Source organism: Piliocolobus tephrosceles, chromosome 6 (genome assembly GCF_002776525.5).
Source record: "Piliocolobus tephrosceles isolate RC106 chromosome 6, ASM277652v3, whole genome shotgun sequence".
Classification (NCBI taxonomy): domain Eukaryota; kingdom Metazoa; phylum Chordata; class Mammalia; order Primates; family Cercopithecidae; genus Piliocolobus; species Piliocolobus tephrosceles.
This window is the reverse complement of record NC_045439.1, coordinates 10086522-10110079: the sequence shown is the minus strand read 5'-3', so window position 1 is coordinate 10110079 and position 23558 is coordinate 10086522. Positions and strand designations below refer to the sequence as shown.

At 34.6% G+C, this 23558-nt stretch overlaps 1 protein-coding gene and 1 pseudogene across 2 annotated transcripts in view; both read right to left on the bottom strand.

Annotated features, from left to right (window-relative positions):
* Positions 1-23558, bottom strand: part of ATG2B (autophagy related 2B) — an 81834-nt gene that overhangs the window by 40871 nt on the left and 17405 nt on the right. The window contains exons 3-17 of one of the 2 annotated variants that reach the window (XM_023205582.3): positions 22484-22636; positions 21908-22010; positions 20513-20675; positions 18982-19161; positions 12196-12292; positions 11477-11662; positions 10310-10464; positions 10113-10218; positions 9167-9428; positions 7176-7326; positions 6358-6450; positions 6029-6217; positions 3325-3598; positions 1575-1677; positions 208-403 (exon numbers count right to left, since the gene is read on the bottom strand). In XM_023205582.3, the coding sequence (XP_023061350.2) occupies positions 208-403; positions 1575-1677; positions 3325-3598; positions 6029-6217; positions 6358-6450; positions 7176-7326; positions 9167-9428; positions 10113-10218; positions 10310-10464; positions 11477-11662; positions 12196-12292; positions 18982-19161; positions 20513-20675; positions 21908-22010; positions 22484-22636 (2411 nt within the window). The remainder of the gene's footprint in view (positions 1-207; positions 404-1574; positions 1678-3324; positions 3599-6028; positions 6218-6357; positions 6451-7175; positions 7327-9166; positions 9429-10112; positions 10219-10309; positions 10465-11476; positions 11663-12195; positions 12293-18981; positions 19162-20512; positions 20676-21907; positions 22011-22483; positions 22637-23558) is intronic. The other variant, XM_026455330.1, reaches the window with a different exon arrangement.
* LOC111538393 lies at positions 1370-1466 on the bottom strand (annotated as a pseudogene).

Genomic DNA, 23558 nt, shown 5'->3' with positions numbered 1-23558 from the left:
CTTGGTATGTGAGAAATAAATAATCATGAAACATTTAACTAGAGAAAATATACACCAAGAAAAAACAGATATTATTTAATTTTGAAGTTTAAGACCTAGCAAAAACAGTACAAAGAGCATTTTTTTAAATAAAAAACTAAAAGCATTGCTCTATGACAGAGAATAATAATATTATTCCTTTGTAGCTTGCTCACACTTTTATCTTACCTGTTCATTTTCAAACATTACTCTACGAGAAGAAAAAGGAGATGGGGCTGGTCTTCTTAGATCACAAACATCTTTCAAGGAATGAGCAGCTCCTTCCTCTTCCTCCTGGTAGTGACCATCATTCTCCTCTTCTTCTTCAGCTGCAATTCTCTCCAAAATGGAATGCATGGCTGGTGGATTTATTTTCAGTACAATTCTGATATCAAGACAATTTTAAAAAGACCAAGATCTAAGTGTAAACAGCAAAACTTTAACTTTTGTGCAAATTAATACAAACACCACTGGTTAAATCTTAATGATAGAATTAAACTTCTTTACAAAGTCTAATTATGTCTAAGGTAACCCACTTATGAACATGTTGTAAACTTGAAAGTGTGGAACTGAAACAAGTAAGTAACAGAAAGACATCAACATTTTATACTTGGCTAACTGAAAGTCTGACCTTTTGGGGGCAAAAAGGTTATTTTTAAATTTCATTAAAAGTCAGCAAATTTTACCTAAGGATTCTAGTTATCATTAACCCAAATTCTCTCACATATAGTTTGTTCCGCTATAATAAAATACTTGTCTACCTAAGAAACCTCATGTTATATCAACCTCATATTATATCAGTTGTTCAAACGGAAAAGGGAGAAACTGATTAGGAAACAGTTTCAAAACTCTAACAACAAAGTTATCTTTTCCTCTAGGAATTTCAATAATAAAGGGCTGGTGCTGTTTTGTAGCCACAAAATCTAAACATGACTGAGTTAATGCAGCCTATGACTACAAAAACTAATGAGCTTTTTACTCCAGAGTAATCCCTTTCCTTTCCTAAGCTTCTACAGAACATCTCTAGCACAGACTTTTCATTCTCCTTTGATGACCATATCCACCCATTGTTATAAGGAGGCATGGAACCCTCAAAGAGAATAGCTGTGCTGCAACTATAACTCTTATTCCCTAGGTAGTGGTGCTATTTGGTTCGTAAATGATCACAGGCTTTTGTCCAAATTGATACATATCCCAATGTAAATCGTGCTTCTGAATTACTTAATAGAAGTAGATCCAATTCTTACGAAACTTGTGCTCTAAACTCATGCTAATTACCAGGTGTATATGAGCAACACCTGTCCTAAGAATCGAATCGGCCTAACAGACAGTGGAGAGGAGGAGTAAAGCAAGGCAGGCAGAAAAATGGCACAACAAGGTTTGAAGGTGACACATCCCACACATTCATGTGAACACCCAATCATCACACTTATGAACCACAAAAGAATCAAGGATGGACATGTTTAGCTTATATTTAATAGCCAAAATGTTGATTTAAAAGAATATTTTATTGTTAAAAGGAAAATCCTATTAAACCTATGTGCTTGCTTACTCACCTTGGCCAGTCAAAGTCATCTGACGATGTTGTATCTCCATCTACTCCACTAGACACATGGAAAAACTTAATAGATGGATCTCCTTTCTCTTCCTGGAATGATCCTAAGAAAACAAGACTGATTTACTGAAATGCGCTTCTTCTCAAGTACTAAAAGAAGAGATGGAGGAGCAAAGATCCTCTCAATCAGGAACATAATGCTACCTTAAGTTCTACAGCATTTTGCAATCGTTCTGGTTTCATGTGCACATGTAGTAGACAAAATGAGCCAATAAATTAAAGATTCTGTGTTCAAACTCAAATTCTTAAGTACCAATGTATACTGCATAAAGTGCATAAGGACACAGTAAATACAGCAAGCACTTATCACTTACTAAGTGCTATTAGTGATTATTTCTTCATAAAGTCTATATAATCTACCACTAGAAAAATAACTACATTTCTTAAATATGTATTTTGTATGAAACACTGTTAGAAATACCTCTGTTCAAAATAATTCTATATGGGCTGGGCGTGGTGGCTCACACCTGTAATCCCAGTATTTGGGAGGCTGAGGTGGGCAGATCACCCGAGGTCAGGAGTTAAGGGACCAGCCTGGCTAACATGGCAAAACCCTTTCTCTACTAAAAATACAAAAATTAGCTGGGTGTGGTGGCATCCAACTGAGGCACGAGAATTGCTTGAACCCAGGAGATGGAGACTGCAGTGAGTCAAGATCACGCCACTGCACTCCAGCCTGGGCAACAAAGCAAGACTCTGAAAAACAAAAACAACAACAACAACAAAAAATTGTATATGTGTTTTTTCAATCCATTCTACAAATGAAAAATGGCTTTCCTCCAGAATAATGAGTTTCTCATCACTGGAAATAAGGGATGATCCCACAACACCTGAAGAAGACCCTTTCATGAAGTCAGAATTGACAAACGTCCATTTTAAATCTCTCTTAAGATCTGTAAAACTGAGAGAGAAGGGGAACTTTTGCAAACTATTCTCATGGCGGGGTAGGAGTATGGCTGCAGAGAGAGGGTGTCGTGGCAGAGGTAGGTGGTCTAGGAACCACAGGATAAAAGGTCTTCCAGGTCTTCATAGACTTGGTTCACTTTAAAGTTTTTATAAATTCCCTTCATTAACTGACAAAAACAAAGTAATACAGAAAAAATCAAAACGAGTTTTATAAATAAAAGTCACTAGCAATTAGTATAATGGTTGAAAGCTCAAGCTCAAGCACTGTCAGACTTGGGTTCAAATCTTGATTCTGCCATTGACTACAACATGATCTTGGTAGATACTTCCTTCTAAGTCCACAGATTGTCTCATCTATTAAATTATAAAAATAATTGGAAAAATAAACATATGGTGATTACGATGACTAAAAAAAACAGGACAATGTGTATCAAGTGCTTAGCATAATATCTAACATACAGTGATACTCAACAAGTTCTGTTATCAGTCCTACAATAAATAAATGAGAAGTGATAATAAAAATGTAGGTTAAAGTACTATATTCTCCTGCAGTAAACAGGAATTTTAACAAAGTGAACGAATCATCATCCTTAGTTTTTAAAAAATTACCTATATCATATATTTGTATATAATACTAGAAAGACATTGTTGGTCTTGATTTTTTTTAACATAATGTGCTTTAATTTTACTATATTTTGGGGCTGTCAGATACTTTTGTGATGTAAGTTTCAGTAGCAGTTGTTTGTTATCTAGTATGGTTCTTTTACAGACACATTCAATCTTACCAATTAGTTCTCTAAAGGTAAGTTCCAATTTAATTTGTTCCGGAGTTGATCCTCCTATAAATTCAGTCTTAAATTCTAGATCTGTGAAGGCTAAATAAAGGATCTCCTTCTGAAGTGACTTCTTAAACCATGGTCCCCTTTCTTGATCGGATCGAAGATCAGGTATTGGGAAGCGAACAGAAAGGTTTAATGCTGGTGTAGCAACTTGCACTGATATTCGACAATTTGCAGGACTATGTGAATCATCTAGAAACACTTCAGTGAAAGCCTTGTGCTAAAACACAAAACATCAAAAATACGCCAAAATATTAAATTAACTACATGAACATAAATGACACAGTATTCAACATTACAATACATATAATCACTATCTCCCCATTTGGTATAAGGCATTAAAAGTCAATTCAAATTAACCACTACCATATTAATTCAGTGTAAAAAAAATTTATAATGCAACAACTATTGGCAAAAGTGAAAACTATTGGCAAAAGTTAAACTCTGAAATAAAAAATCAAATTAAAAACTGAGCCACAGTGAAGACAAAGGCACTATAGATTAATATTTATCTTACTATAAATTTATAAAGAATACTGTGTAAATTAGCCTACCAACAAATTCAATATGGTTAAAATCACTATAGTGTCCAACATTCAGTTTGAAAGACTTTTCTACCAATATATGACTTTAAAGACTCAATGTGAAATCAGATGAATTATGCCAAATACAATCTCTGACTCAACTTTGTACTTCTAAGATAAAACCCAGAGGCTGGCACATCACAGGTTCTAAATAAATATTCACTAAATGATGCACCCTGAGCTCCTATCCAATCCAAGGGCATGATCTCATCAAATGGCTCTATGAGACCAAGATGTATGCACCATTTACCCAAAGCCATCTTACAACAGAAGGGTCAAAGAACATGCCATTCAAAAATAAATCTATTTCTATTTTTTCTCTAAAATACACTGAAACTTAAAAAGCTTTATTCCACTCTAGGTTGTAACACTCTTCAGTTTCTTCAATCCATTTCTAACCTCCATGATTAGAAAATTCCCTTCATATGCTAGACGTACAAATCTTGTGTGTGTTTGTTTTCTTTGAAACAGGTCTTGCTGTATCACCCAGCTGGTCTCAAACTCCTGGGTTCAAGCAATCCTCCTGCCTCAGCCTCCTGAGTTGCTGGGACTATGGGTGCAAGCCACCACACCCATCTAGACTTGGATTTTTAACAAATCTATTCTAACTCTTCCCCATTTGATTTGCTAATATTAACCACCACTCTCAGGCAAAAATAACCCAATAGATTAAACCATCATCCGATTGCATATATAGTTAACAACTAATATAGAGACTACCCCACAGAAACTAAAATGACTAGCAATTGATAACAGTAACAAATGCAGAATGCCCAGCCTGAGCAACATAGGGAGACAAAAAATAAAAACTTAACTGGGTGTGGTGGCACATCCATGTAGCCTCAACTATCTGGGGGGCTGAGGTAGAAGGATCGCTTAAGCCAAGGGCGTCAAGGCTGAAGTGAGCCGATACCGTACCACAGCACTGCAGCCTGGGCAACAGATTTTTGTCCCAATAATAATAATAATAATAATAAATGCTAATTTGATGTGAATACTCAGTACTAAGAGAAAAGCAAAGAAGTAGAAAAATAAAATATCTTTTTCGTTTTCTTTTTAACAAAGGTTGTCTCCATCTGATCCTGGTCCTCTGGCCCCAAATTTCCTAATAGACTTCTTGCAAACCTGACTGACTTAATTTGCTTAGAAAAGACCCCAGGCACCAGATCCAAGTAAAAGTGATATAATGTGATGTTCAATAGATAATTTTCAAAAGTATATCTCATATTGTTTGGGCTACATGTTTTAGGTAGTTCAAGTAATTTATCAAATGTATAAATAGATAAAATTTTATGAAGACGTTACAATCACAGCTTATAAAAATTCAGATAGACATGGAAAAGTAACGAAAACCGAATTCCACTGTAACATAAACAATGCTACTGACTGGCATATTTCCAGGCATTCTTTTTCTATACATCAATTTTATTTACACAGGTGTGACAAGTTTACAAAAAGCAATATATTCTACTTTTTCATTTAATCCTTCCTGATGAGCCTTCTTCATGTTGCTATACCATCTTCACAACCATCATTTTATTTCTTTTTTTTTTTTTTGAGACAGAGGCTGACTCTGTCACCCAGGCTGAAGCACAGTGATGCAATCTCACTGCAACCTCCGCCTCCTGGGTTAAAGCTATTCTCATGCCTCAGCCTCCTGAGTAGCTGAGATTACAGATGGGTGCCACCATGCCCAGCTAATTTTGGTATGTTTAGTAGAGACAGAGTTTCATCATGTTGGCCAGGCTGGTCTCAAACTGGCCTCAAGTGATCCTCCCACCTCAGCCTCCCAAAGTGTTGGGATTACAGGCATGAGCCGCCACACCCGGCCATAACCATCATTTTAAATGACCACATAACATTTCATTCAGTGTACATCAAAACTTATTTAACTAGTCTACTATCAAGACATAACAGATGACTCCTTTTTTTATTATTACAAATAATGCTGTTTTAATAATATATACTGTTTAATCTATTAAAAATACTTAAGTTCAGAAATTATCTCAATAACCCTATTAGCTAACCATAATTATGATTAGTATTTGCAGCTTTTGAATACTTACCAGACTAATATGCTTATTATATGAAGTATACATGTGGGATGCCATCATCTCTACTGTGGCAAGTTTCTGTGGTTGAAGCAAGGAATTTAACCTGTCCACAATACTGATATCCAGCTCACAACACACTGGATTTAATTTAATTTGCAATTCTGCCCTCTGAGGAACTGAACTAAGTCTTGCTTGATTACCCTTTAAAAAAAAAAAAAAAAAAAGGGCATTAATACAATCACTAAAAACTACTATAAAATTGGGTTAAAATCTTATAATTGTGACAAAATATATATCAGATGAAAATTTACAGGTAGCAACTATAGAAAAAGATCTCTTACCTGAGGCCCTCTATTCTCAGAATGCTTATAATGAAGCTGAAGACACACAGGGGAATGGGAACCAGTTTCTTCTTTGGAATGGAACGTTAAAAGCTTAAAAGCAAAGATGAAGATAAATTAAAGGTAAGATTAACCTACAATTAATCACATGAATTTACAGAGGTGCCCATATAATAGTGAGAAAGGCTTTTTGAAGTCAGAAATCTGGTTTTAAGTTTCATTTTTGTCACTTATTAGCAATGTGAACCTTAGACAAGTTAGTTAACTCCTGCGATATCTCATGGTAAAATGTAAGCGAGGATTCAAGTAAATTCATTTCCAACAAAGTGTTGTTGAAATAAAACAGTATAGGGTCAAAGTAACAGCAATGAATGTAATTTTGACAGTTTTCTAAAGTTTCTTTAGGTCAAACTTTTACATTAGGGAAAATATCAGAATAATGGTAAATGAACATAAAACATTTAACTTGTCTTGAACAGTGCTTAGCACACAGCAGACATTCAATAACTATTTGTTCAATAATCAAATTCTTCTGAAATGAAGAGTGCTTTGAACATGAGTGAAATGAAGTCATTTCTCTCATAACCCACCTGTCACTCCTAAACAAGTCAACTCTCAAATTCTAACAGATCCTTATAACGATGTTGAGTGACATTCTTAAAAATGTTTTAATAGAACACAAATGCAAAAAGAAAATGACAATATTCCTCCTATATGACTTTCTACACATTTTTAAAGAAAATCACTGACTCATACAATTATTAAAAAGCAAGATAGATTTAAAAAATAATCTTAAAGAAAAAGTATTCAACATTTACCTCTGTATAGTGAGGAGGAACAGAATGAAAATCAGTTGGAAATAGGCACTCCAAAAATTCCATTTGCCCAATGGACATATCAGTACTAAAATATCGGGAAGCTGATCTTTGTCTTTGTTCATAGGATACTTTAATGCCAGTACCTATAAATCTATTATAAAAGATGCACCATTTAAGATTATTCACACACTTCTAGATTAAACAATGTGCAAGCAGACAAAGAATAGAACAAAGTGTTAACATATAACAATTATCCACCTAGTCTGACAAGCTCAAGTTGTTATCAATAATTAATACTCCTAAGGAAATTAACCAGAAAGATTGCTTCAAATTTCCCTTTCCTTAAGATAAAAAATCAGTTCTGTTGATGGAAGATTGTCCAGGATCTATTTATTTCCCAATACTGCCCTTCCTCTTCCACATTTAAAAATTTACATTGCAAAGATAAAATCTTTCAGATCTTGCTTTTGTTATATTTTCCTACTGGCAGATACTTGAAACCTTGTCAAAAATGGGGGAAAAAAAAAAAAGTCCAGGCACACTGGCTCATGCCTGTAATCCCAGCACTTTAGGAGGCTAAGGTGGGCGGATCACCTAAGGTCAGGAGTTCGAGACCAGCCTGGCCAATATGGTGAAACCCCCGTCTCTATTAAAAATACAAGAATTAGCTGGGGGTGGGTTGCACGCTTGTAGTCCCAGCTACTTAGGAGGCTGAGGCACAAGAATCGCTTGAACCCAGGAGGCAGAGGTGAGCTGAGACTGCACCACTACACTCTAGCCTAGGCAACAGGGCAAAAGACTGTCTCAAAAAAAAAAAAAAAAAAAAAAAAAAGGAGGGGTAGAAGAAAACAAAATGTTTACAGTTTGATTACAAATACTGTAATCCTAAACTGTAAAGTTTTTCTTTAGGTGTAAAACTACTTTTCATACCAATTTTCAAACTTAAAAAAAGTTAAAAAGATTAAATAAAAGCCCAAAGTATTTTTTTAAAATACTAATATATATGATACGTTTAAACCACTATATAAGACGTCATTCAACAATTTATAGACCACCTTCACATTAAAATAAACAGAGTTTGCTCATTAACAATACTAAAGGCCAGGCGCGGCGGCTCATGCCTGTAATCCCAGCACTTTGGGAGGCCAAGGCAGGTGGATCACTTGAGGTCAGGAGTTCGAGATCAGCCTGGCCAACATGGTGAGTCTTAATAGAGATGGTGAAACCCTATCTCCACTAAAATACAAAAACTATCCAGCTACTCAGGAGACTGAGCCTGCAGAATAGCTTGAACCTGACAGGCAGAGGTTGCAGTGAGCCAAGATTGTGCCACTGCACTCCAGCCTGGGTGATGGAGTGAGATTCTGTCTCAAAACAAAAAATAAAACAAACAAACAACAAAAAAAAACTATTATTACAAATTCAATTATCTCCTCATCTATTGACTCAACCCATGAAAGGATCACTCACTGGCTATTTGGATAGCTTCGATTTTTCTTAAGCAGAAGTTGAAATGTAGCATCCAAGTTCACTATCAGCCTTGGTAATGTTTCCCATCCTATGGCCAGTGGCATATGGATCAGTTCCAACAGTGTTTTTTTATTTTTCATCACTACTGTCATCTCTGCTAATGCCAGTGATGATAAAAACTGTTTTCACAATTGCCAACAGTAGGGATGATGGCAGAATGCGGTTAAAAAAAAGTTGACAAGAGCTGGGCAGGGTGCTAAAGAGATGACTTAGAAAACTCCTGTTATCTAGATCTGTCATTCCGTATGCCAAATAACCTGAATGAAAGATTCTTCTACAATAAACATCTTTGCAGCATTGCAAGAAAACTTCACTCATTCCATTCACTTACAAATAAAGTGTGTATTAGAAAAACAAATGCAGATAGGCAGATACAAAAGTCCACATGTGGTTCTTTTTCAAGGATCATTAGCACATATGTGGAAGTTTAAAGGATCATTAATACATATGTGAGAGTTTACCTAAGGTGATCATGTGAGCAAGCTTCTGCAAACACTGCTCGGAAAGACTTAAAATCTTCTGTTGAGAACCTTGCTGGATCAATCTTTTCTATACAAGTAAAGAAAGCTACTGCCATAGGTGTCAATGGATTAAGGTTCAATGACGTTTCAGGTGGAGATAAAGGATCAATGTGAAGCACAGAGATTGAAAAAGTTCCCACAGCTAGTCTAAAAATAAGTTCAGGCCTGGATTCATCCACTGAAACAGATCTAGATGGGAGAGCTGAAATACAAGTATTAAAATTATATACATAAAATTTAATACATAAAACTATTATATCAAAATTATAAAACATATACTGATTTATTAGCTTTAAAAAAGACCATACAACAGTTGGAATGATATTAAACAATTAATGTAAGTAAAACCAACTGCTATCTTGCTGCATCTTATATCTAAGATTTTTGTACTGAAGTACAGGAGTACATGATAACAGTAAATGTACAAATCAAACTTTTACATTAATAAAAACATACTGGAAAACTCAAGATTTTCCAGTATGCTCACCAAATTTTCCTTTAAGCCTTGAGTGTATATCAATTAAATTTGGCAGAAAAGAAACCTGAGGTTCTCTTTCAAGGAAAATGTAAACAGTGAAACAAAAATCACATGATTGATTGAGGGTCCTAAACTGCAATAATAATATGAAACTTAACAGTGCAATTTTAACTAAAAATATTTAAGTATTTAAATACACAAAGAATACAATAAATGAGCAATTATTCTAAAACACTTCACAGTGAATTGTTTAACAATGGTTCATTTTTGCTTTCTCAACTTTGTAAATGGCCAAGAACAGAAAAAAAAAGAAAAAAGAAAAAAAAAAAAAAGAAAGAAAAGCACCAGTAGAATGGCATTTTTAAAATTCCAGCAGAAACTAACAACAAATGTCTTATTTTTACTTACATGTCTTCTGTAAAGATGTTGGGTGAACTAGGTTGGATGGAAATGTTGACCCTCTTACTGGCTGTTCTTTATGATGATCAAGGAACTCTCCCCAAGTGGGCTGAAGCTATAAAAGATTTTTTTAAAGCACATGAATGAAGTGTAGAATTTTAGAAGCAACGTTTCAAGGCCAGAAGAAAAATTAAGTAATACTTTACCACAGTAGCACTTAACGGAGATCCTGCTGGGGTATTTGTATATGTACTAGTTAATGATAACTCAAGGTCCATGTTTGGGGGGTCCCCAAGGGGTGGAAGAGAAGAGAGACTATGAGACATGTCCATATCAGCCATGGAGAAGAATACTTCTTCTTCTAGAGAGAATTAAACTATGTCACTTGTATTGTAATCCCACCAATTCAAGTCTTTTAAGTAAGTTAATATACGTTAATACAGTCCTCTTCCTTCAGATTATGTGAGATATAGCGATGTCCCAAATTCTATGTTACTTCCAGTGGAGTAATTTATTTGAATCCAAAATATTAATGGCATAGTAAAAACTCAATATAAATTAATGAAAAAGGAAGCTATCCTACTGATAAATATGTTTTCTTTTGTTTTAAATATATAAAGGTAGTATTACTTGGTATATTTTTAATGTGATATGCCAGTTTAGGAATTAAAATCAGATTTTAAAATAGTATAAATATATTGCAACCTCTAGTTTCATCTGGATACAGTTATTTCTTTTATTCAGAGCCAAAAACATTACTTGGAATTCTATTTACATTTCAGTTCCTTCTTTTGGGATTGTTTTACCCTCATGCAAATAAAGTTTATTATGGCCAAAATTTTTTTAGCAGGCTTTGATTTCTTATTTTGTCCAGCATTGCATACTTAAATTGATTCATATTATTTACGTTATTAGCACTTATACATTGTGAAACACCTATAAATGTAACGTAAGCTGGATAGAGATTATTTACATAAAACTGATGGAAAGATCAATAAAGGAAAGTTTCCTTATCAAACTTTAGTAGTTTCTTAATCTGTAAATCATTACATGAGCACATAATAATTTGACAAAATATACAGCTACCTACTTTTTCACACAAATTTACATTTTTGTAAATTGGTTTTCCTTAGACTAAATCATTTACAAAACAAAACTACACAATCAAAATCAAAAAAATATACTATAGCACCCATGTGCTGGTGCATTACTGTAATGTGATTAATTATAAATGAAAAGTTGTGGATTTCTTACAATGTGGATATTTTTGTTCTTTCATTCCTAAACTTCTGTTCACAGTAGCCAAAATTAAGTGTAATTGTATCCATGATTATAATATGTGATTCTGGTGTCAACTGTTTTGAGTTGCTTACCACGGCTAGAAGGTGTACGAGCTGTTTCTGTCTCATAAAAGCTTTGCTCTGAAGATACACCCACAGAGAGGGAATCTTTTCTCAAATAATACCGGTTTAATTCCATTTGAATTCGATACTCGTCTTCCTGCTGCATGGGTCGATTTTTCCTATCTTTATTAGCTAACCCTATTTTGCTAGAATTTTCTATAAGCATACAAAAGGAAACCAAAACAGTAATTAAATTTCGAGTTAATTAAGCATTTCTTTCCCAAAACCCATTTATGGAACAACAATGGGGCCTTAACACCACAGTGCAAAACCACTGCTATTTAATGAGTCAGAGCTCTAAGCAATAGCTTTAAGCAACTAGCCAGGAATCCCAAAATCTTATCTCTGATAGATAGAAGCCATTGAAAATATTTTAAAACGTGCACCACTTACTGTGTTCAAGAATTATACCTTCTTGGTTGTATGAAGTACTATCCCCAACCAAAGAACTCAGAACAATTTTAGAAAAGTTAAGATTGTGACACACATAATCTGAATGCGAATATGTTCCATGGTAACACAATTCAAAACACCCAATCAAATTTAACTACTTAAGATTCTTATTTGCTTCTTTCAATTCACATATTCAAAAATAAGAGACTTTCCTACATGTACATACATTACATATTTTAAAGTTTTTTAAAATTTAAAAAAGTAACAAGTATATATAATAACAGAATTATACTTGCCTGGTCCAGCAATAGCCGCCAACATATCCAAAAGCAAGTGCACCTGTCTCGGTGACAGGAGTAGATGAATAGAGTCTATCTGTCCATCAACATCCAACTTAAGGGGGAAAAAAAAAACTATTCAGGAGGAGTATTCTTTATAACACCTTATCACCATAAAGGTCAGTATATTTTAGTGAACTGAGATGAATACTGAGTCTTTAGTCTTGGAGTCCTTCATCTGAGATTCTCTCTACTAATTCACACCATCTAAATGAAAAGATTTAAAGGCCACCAAACTGTCGTTCTAAAAGGAAAAATCCTCCTGAGAAATTCCATGCTGACAAGTACAATGTCATATTTTTTGTCTCTTCAAGTCTTCTGAGTACTTAAAGTATTTGAGGAGGACTTAAGACATAGTCTCCAAGGATGAATATTAAGGTAGCAATAGTACAGTATTCATTGACTTTCAAAAGACTAAAATCATAATCCTTAAAGTCTGATTCACATCAAGAACAAATAAAGTTGGCTTTCTTAAGTACACTATCAATCATACTCTAGCAGAGCACGTAAGGACCTTCTCCACCAACACTGTGCCCTCCCAGGACCTCCTGTGGTCCACAAAGCCTGCTCTGCATGTGAGGGGAAGCCAGTACAGAAATGTGGATAGAAGATGGTGCTTATGTAGACTTCCTTTCTCTTTTCCAACTCTTTGCCCACTTTTCCATCTAGAAATAAAAGCTCCATCCCACTCTCCTGATGATTCCTGAATACTCTGACAAAAGCAATTACTCTATTGTCTATATTACATTCTAAAAAGCAGAATATCCTTGCCTTACTTTTCATTCGCCTCCTGTTAACACTGACTCCTATTATTTTTATATCATTTGCAACTGAAAAATAATAGAATTAACAAAACACTCATATCTAGAAAATCACTTCTTCCCCAGGAGGAAAAGGGATTCCTTCTGATTCTAAAAAATAAATAAATAAATAAACTACATAATGATTGAGAAATTTCTATGACCTAAGAAGACATTATCCAGTAAAATTAATCATTATTATCACATTTTGGTTTTTAGCATTGGGGTACCATGCTAAGTGCTTTTATATATATTTCCTCTAATTCTTATTTCTGTTCCTGTTTTACAGGTGAAGAAATTAGTTGACAAAGATTCAGTAAATTGCACAAGGCCATGTAGCAGATCCAGACCTGGATTTTCAGCTAGGCTGACCTGGAGGGAAAGCCTTCACTCCTTCCAACGGCATGGCTCCCCTGTTCTGCCCACAGACAGCTTATTTTACGGGGCACCTTCCTGACTACTGACATCCCAAGCCATGAGCCAACCTAAGGCTAAGAGGAGAAAATGTGTTTCTAATTACATGCCAAATTTAAAAATTGTTTTATAATTTCACAATTGTACTGAAAGCATAATCTCTGACTTTCATTAGAATGGACAATCAAGAGTTTCATTTCTAATTCATTGAAACTAAAATTTTCATAGAAATATTTCATTATTTGTACATTCTGAGTTTGGCATAAAAAGAACAAAGTACTTATTACTTTCTTTTGGAAACATAAAAGAACATAACTAAGAAACAAATCTCAACTCAATGTAACATGGTAACTGAAACAAAACATCTCTAAATTCAATATGGGCAGTCTCCAATTTTCATACAAATGCATTCCTAAAAACATGGGCTAAAACTGAATATATGAAACACAGACTTACATACTACTCAAGGGAATACTATTCTGAAAACTTAAAAGAAAAATGAAATGTTTCATAATATTTTGAATCTGCAGTTTAAAGAGTTAAGTCTAACGTACATCAGAAACAGACTAAAGATCTGACGTTTTCAGCATCCCTAATTAATGCCATCTTTACACTAAATGATCTCATAGAACATTTTATGAGATCTATGTTCCTCAATACTAAAATCCAGAATTTATCTTTTTCCACTTAGCATCATTTGCATTAAATAAAAACAAGTTATACTCAAATATATAAGTAATTACACAAAAATGACTCTATAGGAAAAGATAGTACCTCTAAATATTAAATACTGGCTGGCACACAATGCCACTATGCAATTTTTCCAGATGTTCATTTGTCACCTAATATACAGAACTCTAAAAGTAACATATATTTATACATTTGTATAAATGCATACGTAATGTTTTATTATAAAAGACAATTGTACAAATCAACACATTATGTGCAAAAGTTTGGGTTTACATAAATATAAAATTATGCAAATATGGAGGACTATATATAATTAACCAAAACAGAACTAAAAAGTTATTATTATGCTTCCTCCTTCTTACAGACATGGCAAATGCATTCCCCAAAGACATAAGCATATTATTAGTATAGTTTCCCAAGGATGTTACCACAGCAGAGGATTCCCTGTAGAGTTTACATAACCCTTTGACTATCTGTTCTGCTAACAATCCCAGCATGTTACTTATAAAGGGCCTTATGATATTGTTAAAGAATTTTGCACCATCTGAAGAAGGACAGAGCAGCAAACAAAAGGGGCCTAAGTAATCAGTAATAGGTGTGTCTTCATTCTAACTACTTTCCTCCTCCTCCAACTCTAGTCAGAGGTTCCAATCCAAGGAGGGATTTCCGGAAATACTTCAATCCTCTGAAAAATCATTTTATGTATATTGACATGTACTTAATGGCTCCCTCTTCCATGTCCCCATAGCAATTTCCATACCCCTTACTGTATCTTCTACCAAGGTAGATTGTATTCTACTCATCTTTGCATCTGTCCCAAGAACTTGGACAGGTACGTGGCTGGCATACAGTAGTCACTTGAACATCTACAACTAGGGAGATCAGTACATATAAACAAATGAATAAATCCTGGTATCTTCTTAATTAAAACTACATTTTATACAGATTATATAGAAAATTTGTTTTCAAGGTGTGAAAATAATGCTTGACAAATACATTTTTAGCTAAGTAAATGCAAATTTCCTGGTTCTCCATAAGACTGATCAATGATTCCCTAAGAGGTAAACACAGTTGTATTTATACAATGTCTTTATACAGTGTCAAAGCTATGAGAAGGAGAACTCTCATATGCTGTTGGTGGGAATGTAAATTAGTACAACCACTATCGAGAACAGCATGGAGGTTCCTCAGAAAAGTAAAAATATGTTTTTGTATGCTTTGTCAAAGATCAGTTAGTTGTACACATTTGGTTTTATTTCTGGGTTCTCTATTCTGTTCCATTGGACTAAGTGCCTATTTTTATGCCAGCACCATGCTGTTTTGCTAAGTACAGCCTTGTAGTATAATTTAAAGTCCAGTAATGTGATAACTCCAGATTTGTTCTTTTTGTTTAGTATTGTTTCAGCTGTGTGGGCTCTTCTCTGGTTCCATATGAATTTTAGGGTTGTTTTTTCTAGTTCTGTGAAAAATGACAGTATTTTGAATTACATCGAATACGTGGATTGTTGTGGGCAGTATGGTCATTTTCACAATATGCATTATTTCCATCCATGAGCATGGGATGTGTTTCCATTTGTCTGTGTCATCTATTCTTTCAGCAGTTTTGTAGTTTTCCTTGTAGAGAGATTTCAGCTCCTTGGTTAAGTATATGCCTGGGTATTTTATTTTATTTATTTATTTATTTTGCAGCTGTTGTAAAGGGGACTGAGTTCTTGATTTGATTCTTAGCTCGGTCATTGTTGCTGTATAGCACTGCTACTGATTCGTGTACATTGATTTTGTAACCTGGGAGTTTACTGAATTCATTGATCAGATCTAAGAGCCTTTTGGATGAATCTTCAGGGTTGTCTAGGTATATGATCATAGCATCAGTGAACAGCTATAGTCAGACTTCCTCTTTTCCAATTTAGATGTCCTTGATTTCCTTCTCTTGCCTGACTGCTCTGGCTAGGACTTCCAGTACTATGTTGAATAGAAGTGGTGAAAGTGGGCATCCTTGTCTTGTTTCAGTTCTCAGGGGGAATGCTTTCAACTTTCCCCATTCAATATGATGTTGGTTGTAGGTTTGTTATATATGTCTTTTATTACTTTGAGGTAAGTCCCTTCTATGCCTATTTTGTTGAGGGTTTTTATTATAGAGGGATGCTGAATTTCATCAAATGCAAAACAATAAATTGTTTAAAAGACTCCCTATTCAATAAATGATGCTGGGAAAACTGGCAAGCCACATGTAGAAGAATGAACCTGGATCCTCATCTCTCACCCTATACAAAAATCAACTCAAGATGGACCAAAGATGTAAATCTAAGACTTGAAACCATAAAAATTCTAGAAGAAAACATTGGAAAAACTCTTCTGGACATTGGCTTAGACAAAGAATTCATGACTAAGACACCAAAAACGAACGCAACAAAAACAAAAATAAATGGGACCTGATTAAATTAAAAAGCTTTTGCAAAGCAAAAGAAATAATCAGCAGAGTAAACAGACAACCTACAGAGTAGGAGAAAATATATGCAAACTATGCGTCCCGCAAAGGACTAATATCCAGAATCTACAAGGAGTTCAAACAAATCAGCAAGAAAAAATTATCCCATCCAAAAGCGGGCAAGGGACATGATTATATATTTCTCAAAGAAGATACTTAAATAGCCAACAACCATGAAAAATTGTTCAACATCACTAATCATCAGGAAAATGCAAATTAAAAACACAATGAGATACCACCTTACTCCTGCAAGAACGGCCATAATTAAAAAGTCAAAAAACAACAGATGTTGGGGCAGATGTCATAAAAAAGGAACACTGTTACACTGCTGGTAGGAATGTAAACTAGTACAACTACTATGGAAAGCAGTATAGAAATTCCTTAAAGAACTAAAAGTAGATCTACCATTCGAGCCAGCAATTCCACAGTGTGTGTGTGTGTGTGTGTATACACATACATACACTATATATACACACCACATACATATATACACACCACATATATATATATACAATACATATACACACCACATACATATACACACCACATATATATATACCACATACAAATATATGTGTACACATATGTATACACATACACACACACACAGTGAAATACTACTCAGCCATAAAAAGGAACAAAATAATGTCTTTTGCAGCAACTTGGATGGAACTGGAGGCCATTATGATAAGTTAAGGAACTCGCGAATGGAAAACCAAACACCATATGTTCTCACTTACAAGTGGGAGCTAAGTTATGAGAATGCAAAAACATACAGAGGTATATAATTGACTGTGGGGACTCAGGAGGAGGGGAGTTTAGGAGAGAGGTGAGGGATAACAGACAACATATTGAGTATACTGTACACTGCTCAGGTGACAAGTACACTAAAATCTCAGAATTTACCACTAAAGAACTCATCTATGTAACCAAAACCATCTGTATCCCAAAAACCATTGAAATTTTTGAAAAAAGAAAACAAAGGGACAACAACAACGAAAACTAAAAATAGAACTTCCATATGATTCAGCAATTCCACATTAGGAATATACCCGCAAGAAAGGAAAGCAATGTACCAAAGAGATAATCTGCACTACCATGTTTACAGCGCACTATTCACATAGTGTGATGTGTGTGAATATAGCCAAAATATGGACTCATCCTAAATATCCATCAACAGATGAATGCATAAAGAAAACGTGGTATATATGCACAATGGAATATTATTCAGCCATAAAAAATAATGGAGTCCTGTCATTTGTAACCACAGGAATGGAACTAGAAGTCATTACGTTAAGTGACATAAGTCAAGCACAAAGAGACAACGCATATTCTCACTCATAGGCAGGAGCTAAAAAAGGGGATCTCATGAATATTCAGAGTAGACTGATGGTTACCAGAGGCTGGGAACAGTGGGGAAATGAAGGGAAAAAGAATATAAATATACTGATTATCACTTAACTTACACTTAAAAAGAGTAAAGGTTCCTGGTGAGGTGGTTCATGCCTATAATTCCAACACTTTGGGAAGCTGAGCAAGAAGGACTGCTTCAGCCCAGAAGTTCGAGATCAGCCTCAGCAACATAGCGAGACCCTGTCTCTACAAAAAACATAATACAAAATTTAGCCAGGCATGGTGGCATGTGCCTGTAGCCCCAGCCACTTGCGAGGCTGAGGCAGGAGGGTTGTTTGAGCCCAGGAGGCTGAGGCTGCAGTGAGCCAAGATCTTGTCACTGCACTCCAGCCTGGGCAACAGAGGGAAACCCCATCTCAAAAACAAAAAGTAAAGATGATATATTATATAGGTTTATTTTATGTCAAAACTTTTTAAAGCTATGAGACAACGGGAAAAGTCTCTCTTTTCCAAATATTATACAACTATATAAAAATGGTCATTCTGTTCAAAATAGATGGGTAGATATTTTTACATATATATAATTTTAAAACATCTTCTACAGAATTCTTGCTTGCCAAATCTCTTTTCCTTTAAGCTTAATTTTATGACAATAGAAAGAATTTTTAAAATAAATTCCTAGTCATCTGAACTAATGAAACTACGCCTAATACCAAAAAGAGAGGTTTCTCGGTTTCGAATTGTCGGAATAGGGGAGAGTGAGTGTAGAAGGCAGCTCTTTAAACACCTGAGCTGCAACAGTAGGGCAAAGGCAGTCCTCACGCAAATTTTGCGACCTAGGATAGAAGCATCAACAGAGAGTAAAAATGCTAACTCAGTGACAGCGGTACACTAGAGACAGGATAATCTGCAGTGATCAATCAGTGAATCACTGCATAGAATAAAGAACACTTGTACTTTTATTTTGGTTTTACTATAGAAAGTGAAACAAACACTGACCTTAGCTCCAGGAAGTACTTCATTCTGTTTCAACGTGAGACTCAACTCCAACCTACCAATTAACCCTCCAATCTGCACTGGGTCAGAAGGTGCTATCTCTGGTAAATTTCTAGTTAACTGTGGGTGTGGCTCATAAACAATTTTGGGGTTCCAGCTAGGTGACAGCTTTGGCTCAGTTTCCTACAATAAAGTGACAAAAATAATTATTTAAAATACTTTATATAAATAAAATGAAACGTAAAATATAAATGTCAACTTAAGAAGAATAAAATATTTGACATGTAAAACTGTATGATGTTACAATGGACAAACCAGTATCTTACAGCTAAAAGGAAATACAGTAATATGTTAGCAGTCCACTGGTAATAAAAGCAAATCATGAAAAAGGACTTCATGAAAAAAAGCACACTATCTCTTCAAGTTACAACAGTAAGAAAACCTAATGGGCACTGTATAATTAAGAAAATCTGATTTGTAAAATAACATGAAAGGCAAATTATAGTGACTGACTTGGGATTTAACAGAGTTCCTTAATTATAAAGCTTTTTAAAGATATGATTTGTAGAATAAAGTTTCATCAATACAGTCACTATGTAAGGTAAATTTGAACACTGCTTAATTTCCAGTTTTTATTGAAAAAAAAATAGATGTTAATATAGGCTAAACATCTCTAAACCAAAAACTCAAAATCCAAAATGCCCCAAAATCCAAAAGTTTTTGTGTACCAACATGACACTACCACAAGGTCAGGAAAATACACCTGACCTCACATGATGAGTTGCAGTCAAGTATTTGTTTCATGCACAAAATTATTGAAAATATTTTATAAAATTACCTTCAGGTTATGTGTATAAGGCATATATGAAACATAAATGGGTCAGACGTGGTGGCTCATGCCTATAATCCCAGTACTTTGGGAGGCCAAGGCAGGCGGTCAGTGCTTCGAGACCAGCCTGGCCAACATGGCAAAACCCCGTTTCTACTAAAAATACAAAAATTAGCCGGGCATGGTAGCACGTGCCTGTAATCCCAGCTACTCAGGAGGCTGAGATAGAAGAATCCCTTGAACCCAGGAGGCGAAAGCTGCAGTGAGCCAAGATTGCGCCACTGCACACCGGCCTGGGCGACAGGAGACTCTCTCCAAAAAAAAAATAAAATAAAATAAATGAGTTTTATATTTAGACTTGGGGTCCCATCCCCAAGATATCTCATTATATCTATAAAAATATTCAAAAATCTGAAACACAGTTCCAGCATTTTGAATAAGGGATACTCAACTTCAACACCATTTCCCCCCAACATACAGTACCCAACATTTCTCTTTCAGACACAGCACAGTGGTAGGAATATAAATATTAGTATTTTCAAATCTCTGAAATACATATTACCATTACTGAATATTTGCATTAAATCTCAAGACAGAGACTCATTCAGACATATTATATATCCTAGTAAAATTTAATAGCCCCCATTTAAACCTTTTAAAAAATCTTTGATTATGGTTGTAGGGTTTTTGTTTTGTTTTTCTTACCACTGGTGCAGTTGAACACACTGGGGAAGATTTTGCTGATGCAGAAAACTCATCCCAGAAGAGAGACACTCCAGAGAGCTGAAGTAACTTGTGAGCAAAAGCAGTGGGTTGATGCACATTAATTCCTGAGGATTCATCAGCAGTTTCATCACAGTATACAGTTCTGAAATTTTTTTTAAAAAGCATTTACAAAAAGCTCCTAGAAAAACCTATTTACAATAAGAAATGCACATAGCTTTTTTAAGTTAAAGGGTTTTTTCAAGTGTTAGCACTTCTTAGAATATGCCTATAATGAGGGTCAGTCTCACTGTGCTTTACTACCGTAAATATTTTCATGAAGAGGTCTTAACTCCAAAAAGGTAACTTTATGAGGCTTAAATTGAGAGAAAAAAACTAACTCCCTAAAGTTAGTTTTAAGGAAAACAATTCCTGTACTCCCCCACAAAACATCTCTTGGTAACAGTGTGACAGCATTTGGCTCCAAGTCACAAAAGACATTTCTTGAATTCCTACATGTGACTAATTTTTAGTTTAAACAAAACACATAATGTGGTTCTAAATGCATGAGATTTTAGATTTTTAAAAATCTACTATTTAAGGCAATGGACCCTAATTCCAAAGATCTGCTAACAATAACTGTTTTACTAATAGGTGTTTTGTGAAAGACAGAAACCATAACACAGCTGCTTAAAATTCAGTAGAGACCCCCAGTAGATCCATGTACAAAGTGTCTCTGGTGCTCATGCAGTGTACACACTTCATCCTGCTCATTTCTGTTGGCAGTTCATACAGCATTAACACATGGGTGACCAGTTACTCCCTCAAATCAATGCTTAGGTGTATGTATGCAAATTAACCTTGCTTTACAGCTATGTATAAGGGCTTCAAGTGGGCATACACAAAAAACTAAAACCAATGTATTTATATTTTTTTAAGTAAATATTGAGCATATTGACCTTAACATAATCCTTACAGGATCCTCAAAACAGTGGCCTTAGCCTTTCTCACTAAAGCAGCACTTAGATTAAGCACAGCAAAACAAAAATGTCTTTCATGTTAATGAAATATGCCTAAATATTGCATTGTTAATATGAAAAAACTGAAACTTTCCCACAGGAGTGCCTTAAATTTAGTGGCACTCAAATGCTTATTATTCTGATTTGCTATTAATTAAAACAGAATAACTTGCTTTAAATTCAACATACCGCGACTGGCACTTTCAAGTTTTCAATAATGGAATTAGAATAATAAAATTGAAACACAACTTGAAGAGCAGCACTATACTCAAATTATGCAATATTTTCATATCATTACCTCTAATCTCCAAAACCTCCCTGAAAATGTAATGTAAGAGTTACAATAGGGTCATTTATTTCCAGACATAAGAATTCTTACCTTTCTATTCGAATTTCAAGTGCAGTTCCAGTTTTGGAATTTTCTGGCACATGTTCAATTCTCAAAACAGTATCTATAAAAGTGACTTTTACTCTTCTTAGTACTAAAGTGAACAAGTAATTGTCAACATAAGAGACCACATATATACTAAATAAAAACCTCCAAAGAAATAAATAAATACAAGTTTGATAACAACTTTCGTTTACAAAATAAAGAAGCTGAATTTCTTTCCATTAAAATCCTTAAATCCTGAGTTTTGTGATAAATATTTTGCCTTGCTGAGCACTTAACCATGTTACATCTCAACAGATGCTTGGGATAATGACTAACACTATTGGTTGTATTCTAATCCATTCACTATACAAGTGTAATAAATGGAGAAACTAAGGTAAAAAAAAAAAAAAACGCAATTAAATGGAATATTTAAAATACCTCCATTCTAAAGTTCTGAAGTGGGAACAGTAATTCTTTTAAAAATCCATTCCAATGGATTTGCCTTATACAAAGCTTATTACACAAAGGCACAAAACTACCAAATCAAATCTAAATTTTTAAAAATTCTCCGTAACACCAAACCTGTTTCAATGGTTTCAGCAAACTTTTCAAGTCCTTCAAAAGGCTGGGATCCTTCTCCTTGTTCATCTGTTAGTTTCTGGCTAAGACATTCTTTTGCCAATTGCATACTGCTGGTCATAAAACTTGACCAATACATAGGCTCAGAACCAGTTGCTGCGGAAAATATAAATTAATCCCAAATAATTTCTCAGAGTTATAACAATGCCAGTTCTTAAAATAACACATTTCAAATAGATAAATTCTTAATCCTTTAAGAGATTTTTAACATCATGGTATTACCCAGGTACACAATATTCTAGAAAGTACTCTTGAGATTTAAATATCACCTTATAATAGCCAAGAAGAAAAAAAAAATCACAGAAAAAAGTCCAGAGAATGTGCTCTCATAACATGTTATATTTTACCAAATATCAATTTATGTATTCATTCAACAAATACTTAATGGGTATCCTACAGATGCGTGGAACTGTTCTAAATATTATAAGCAGGGGTTGACAAACTTTTTCTGTAAAGGGTCAGACAGTAAATATTTTCTATTTTGTGGACCATATGGTCTATATCACAACTTCTCAACTCTCATGTTAGAGTGCAAAACAGCCATTAAATAAACAAATAAGCATGGCTGTGTTCCAATAAAACTTTATTAACAAAAACAGATGACAGGATCAATTTGGCCTGCAGGTTACAGTTTGCTAACCCTGCTGTAGAAAGTAGAAAAAATAATAGTAAATTCTGCCCTCAGAGAACCTACTATATAAAGAAATAAGATACGATTAGTAGACAACTATTGAATGTCAACAGAAAACATTATGAAAGCTAAAAGAAGAGATTAATTCTTCTTTAGTTAATTCTTCCCTTCTAGCTGAGAAAATTAACAGGAAATGTGGCAGAAGTAGCAGATGATACAGGCTTTGGAAATTAGTATAAATGTAGATAAAATAAAAGAGCATCCTTGGAGGAGGAAGCATATGAGATGTGAAAAATCATTTCCAGATCTTCCCTCATGAGAAAATTCTCCCCACACCTCCCTACATTATTCAAAGCAAAGTGACAGAGATCGCAAGAATTATTGCCT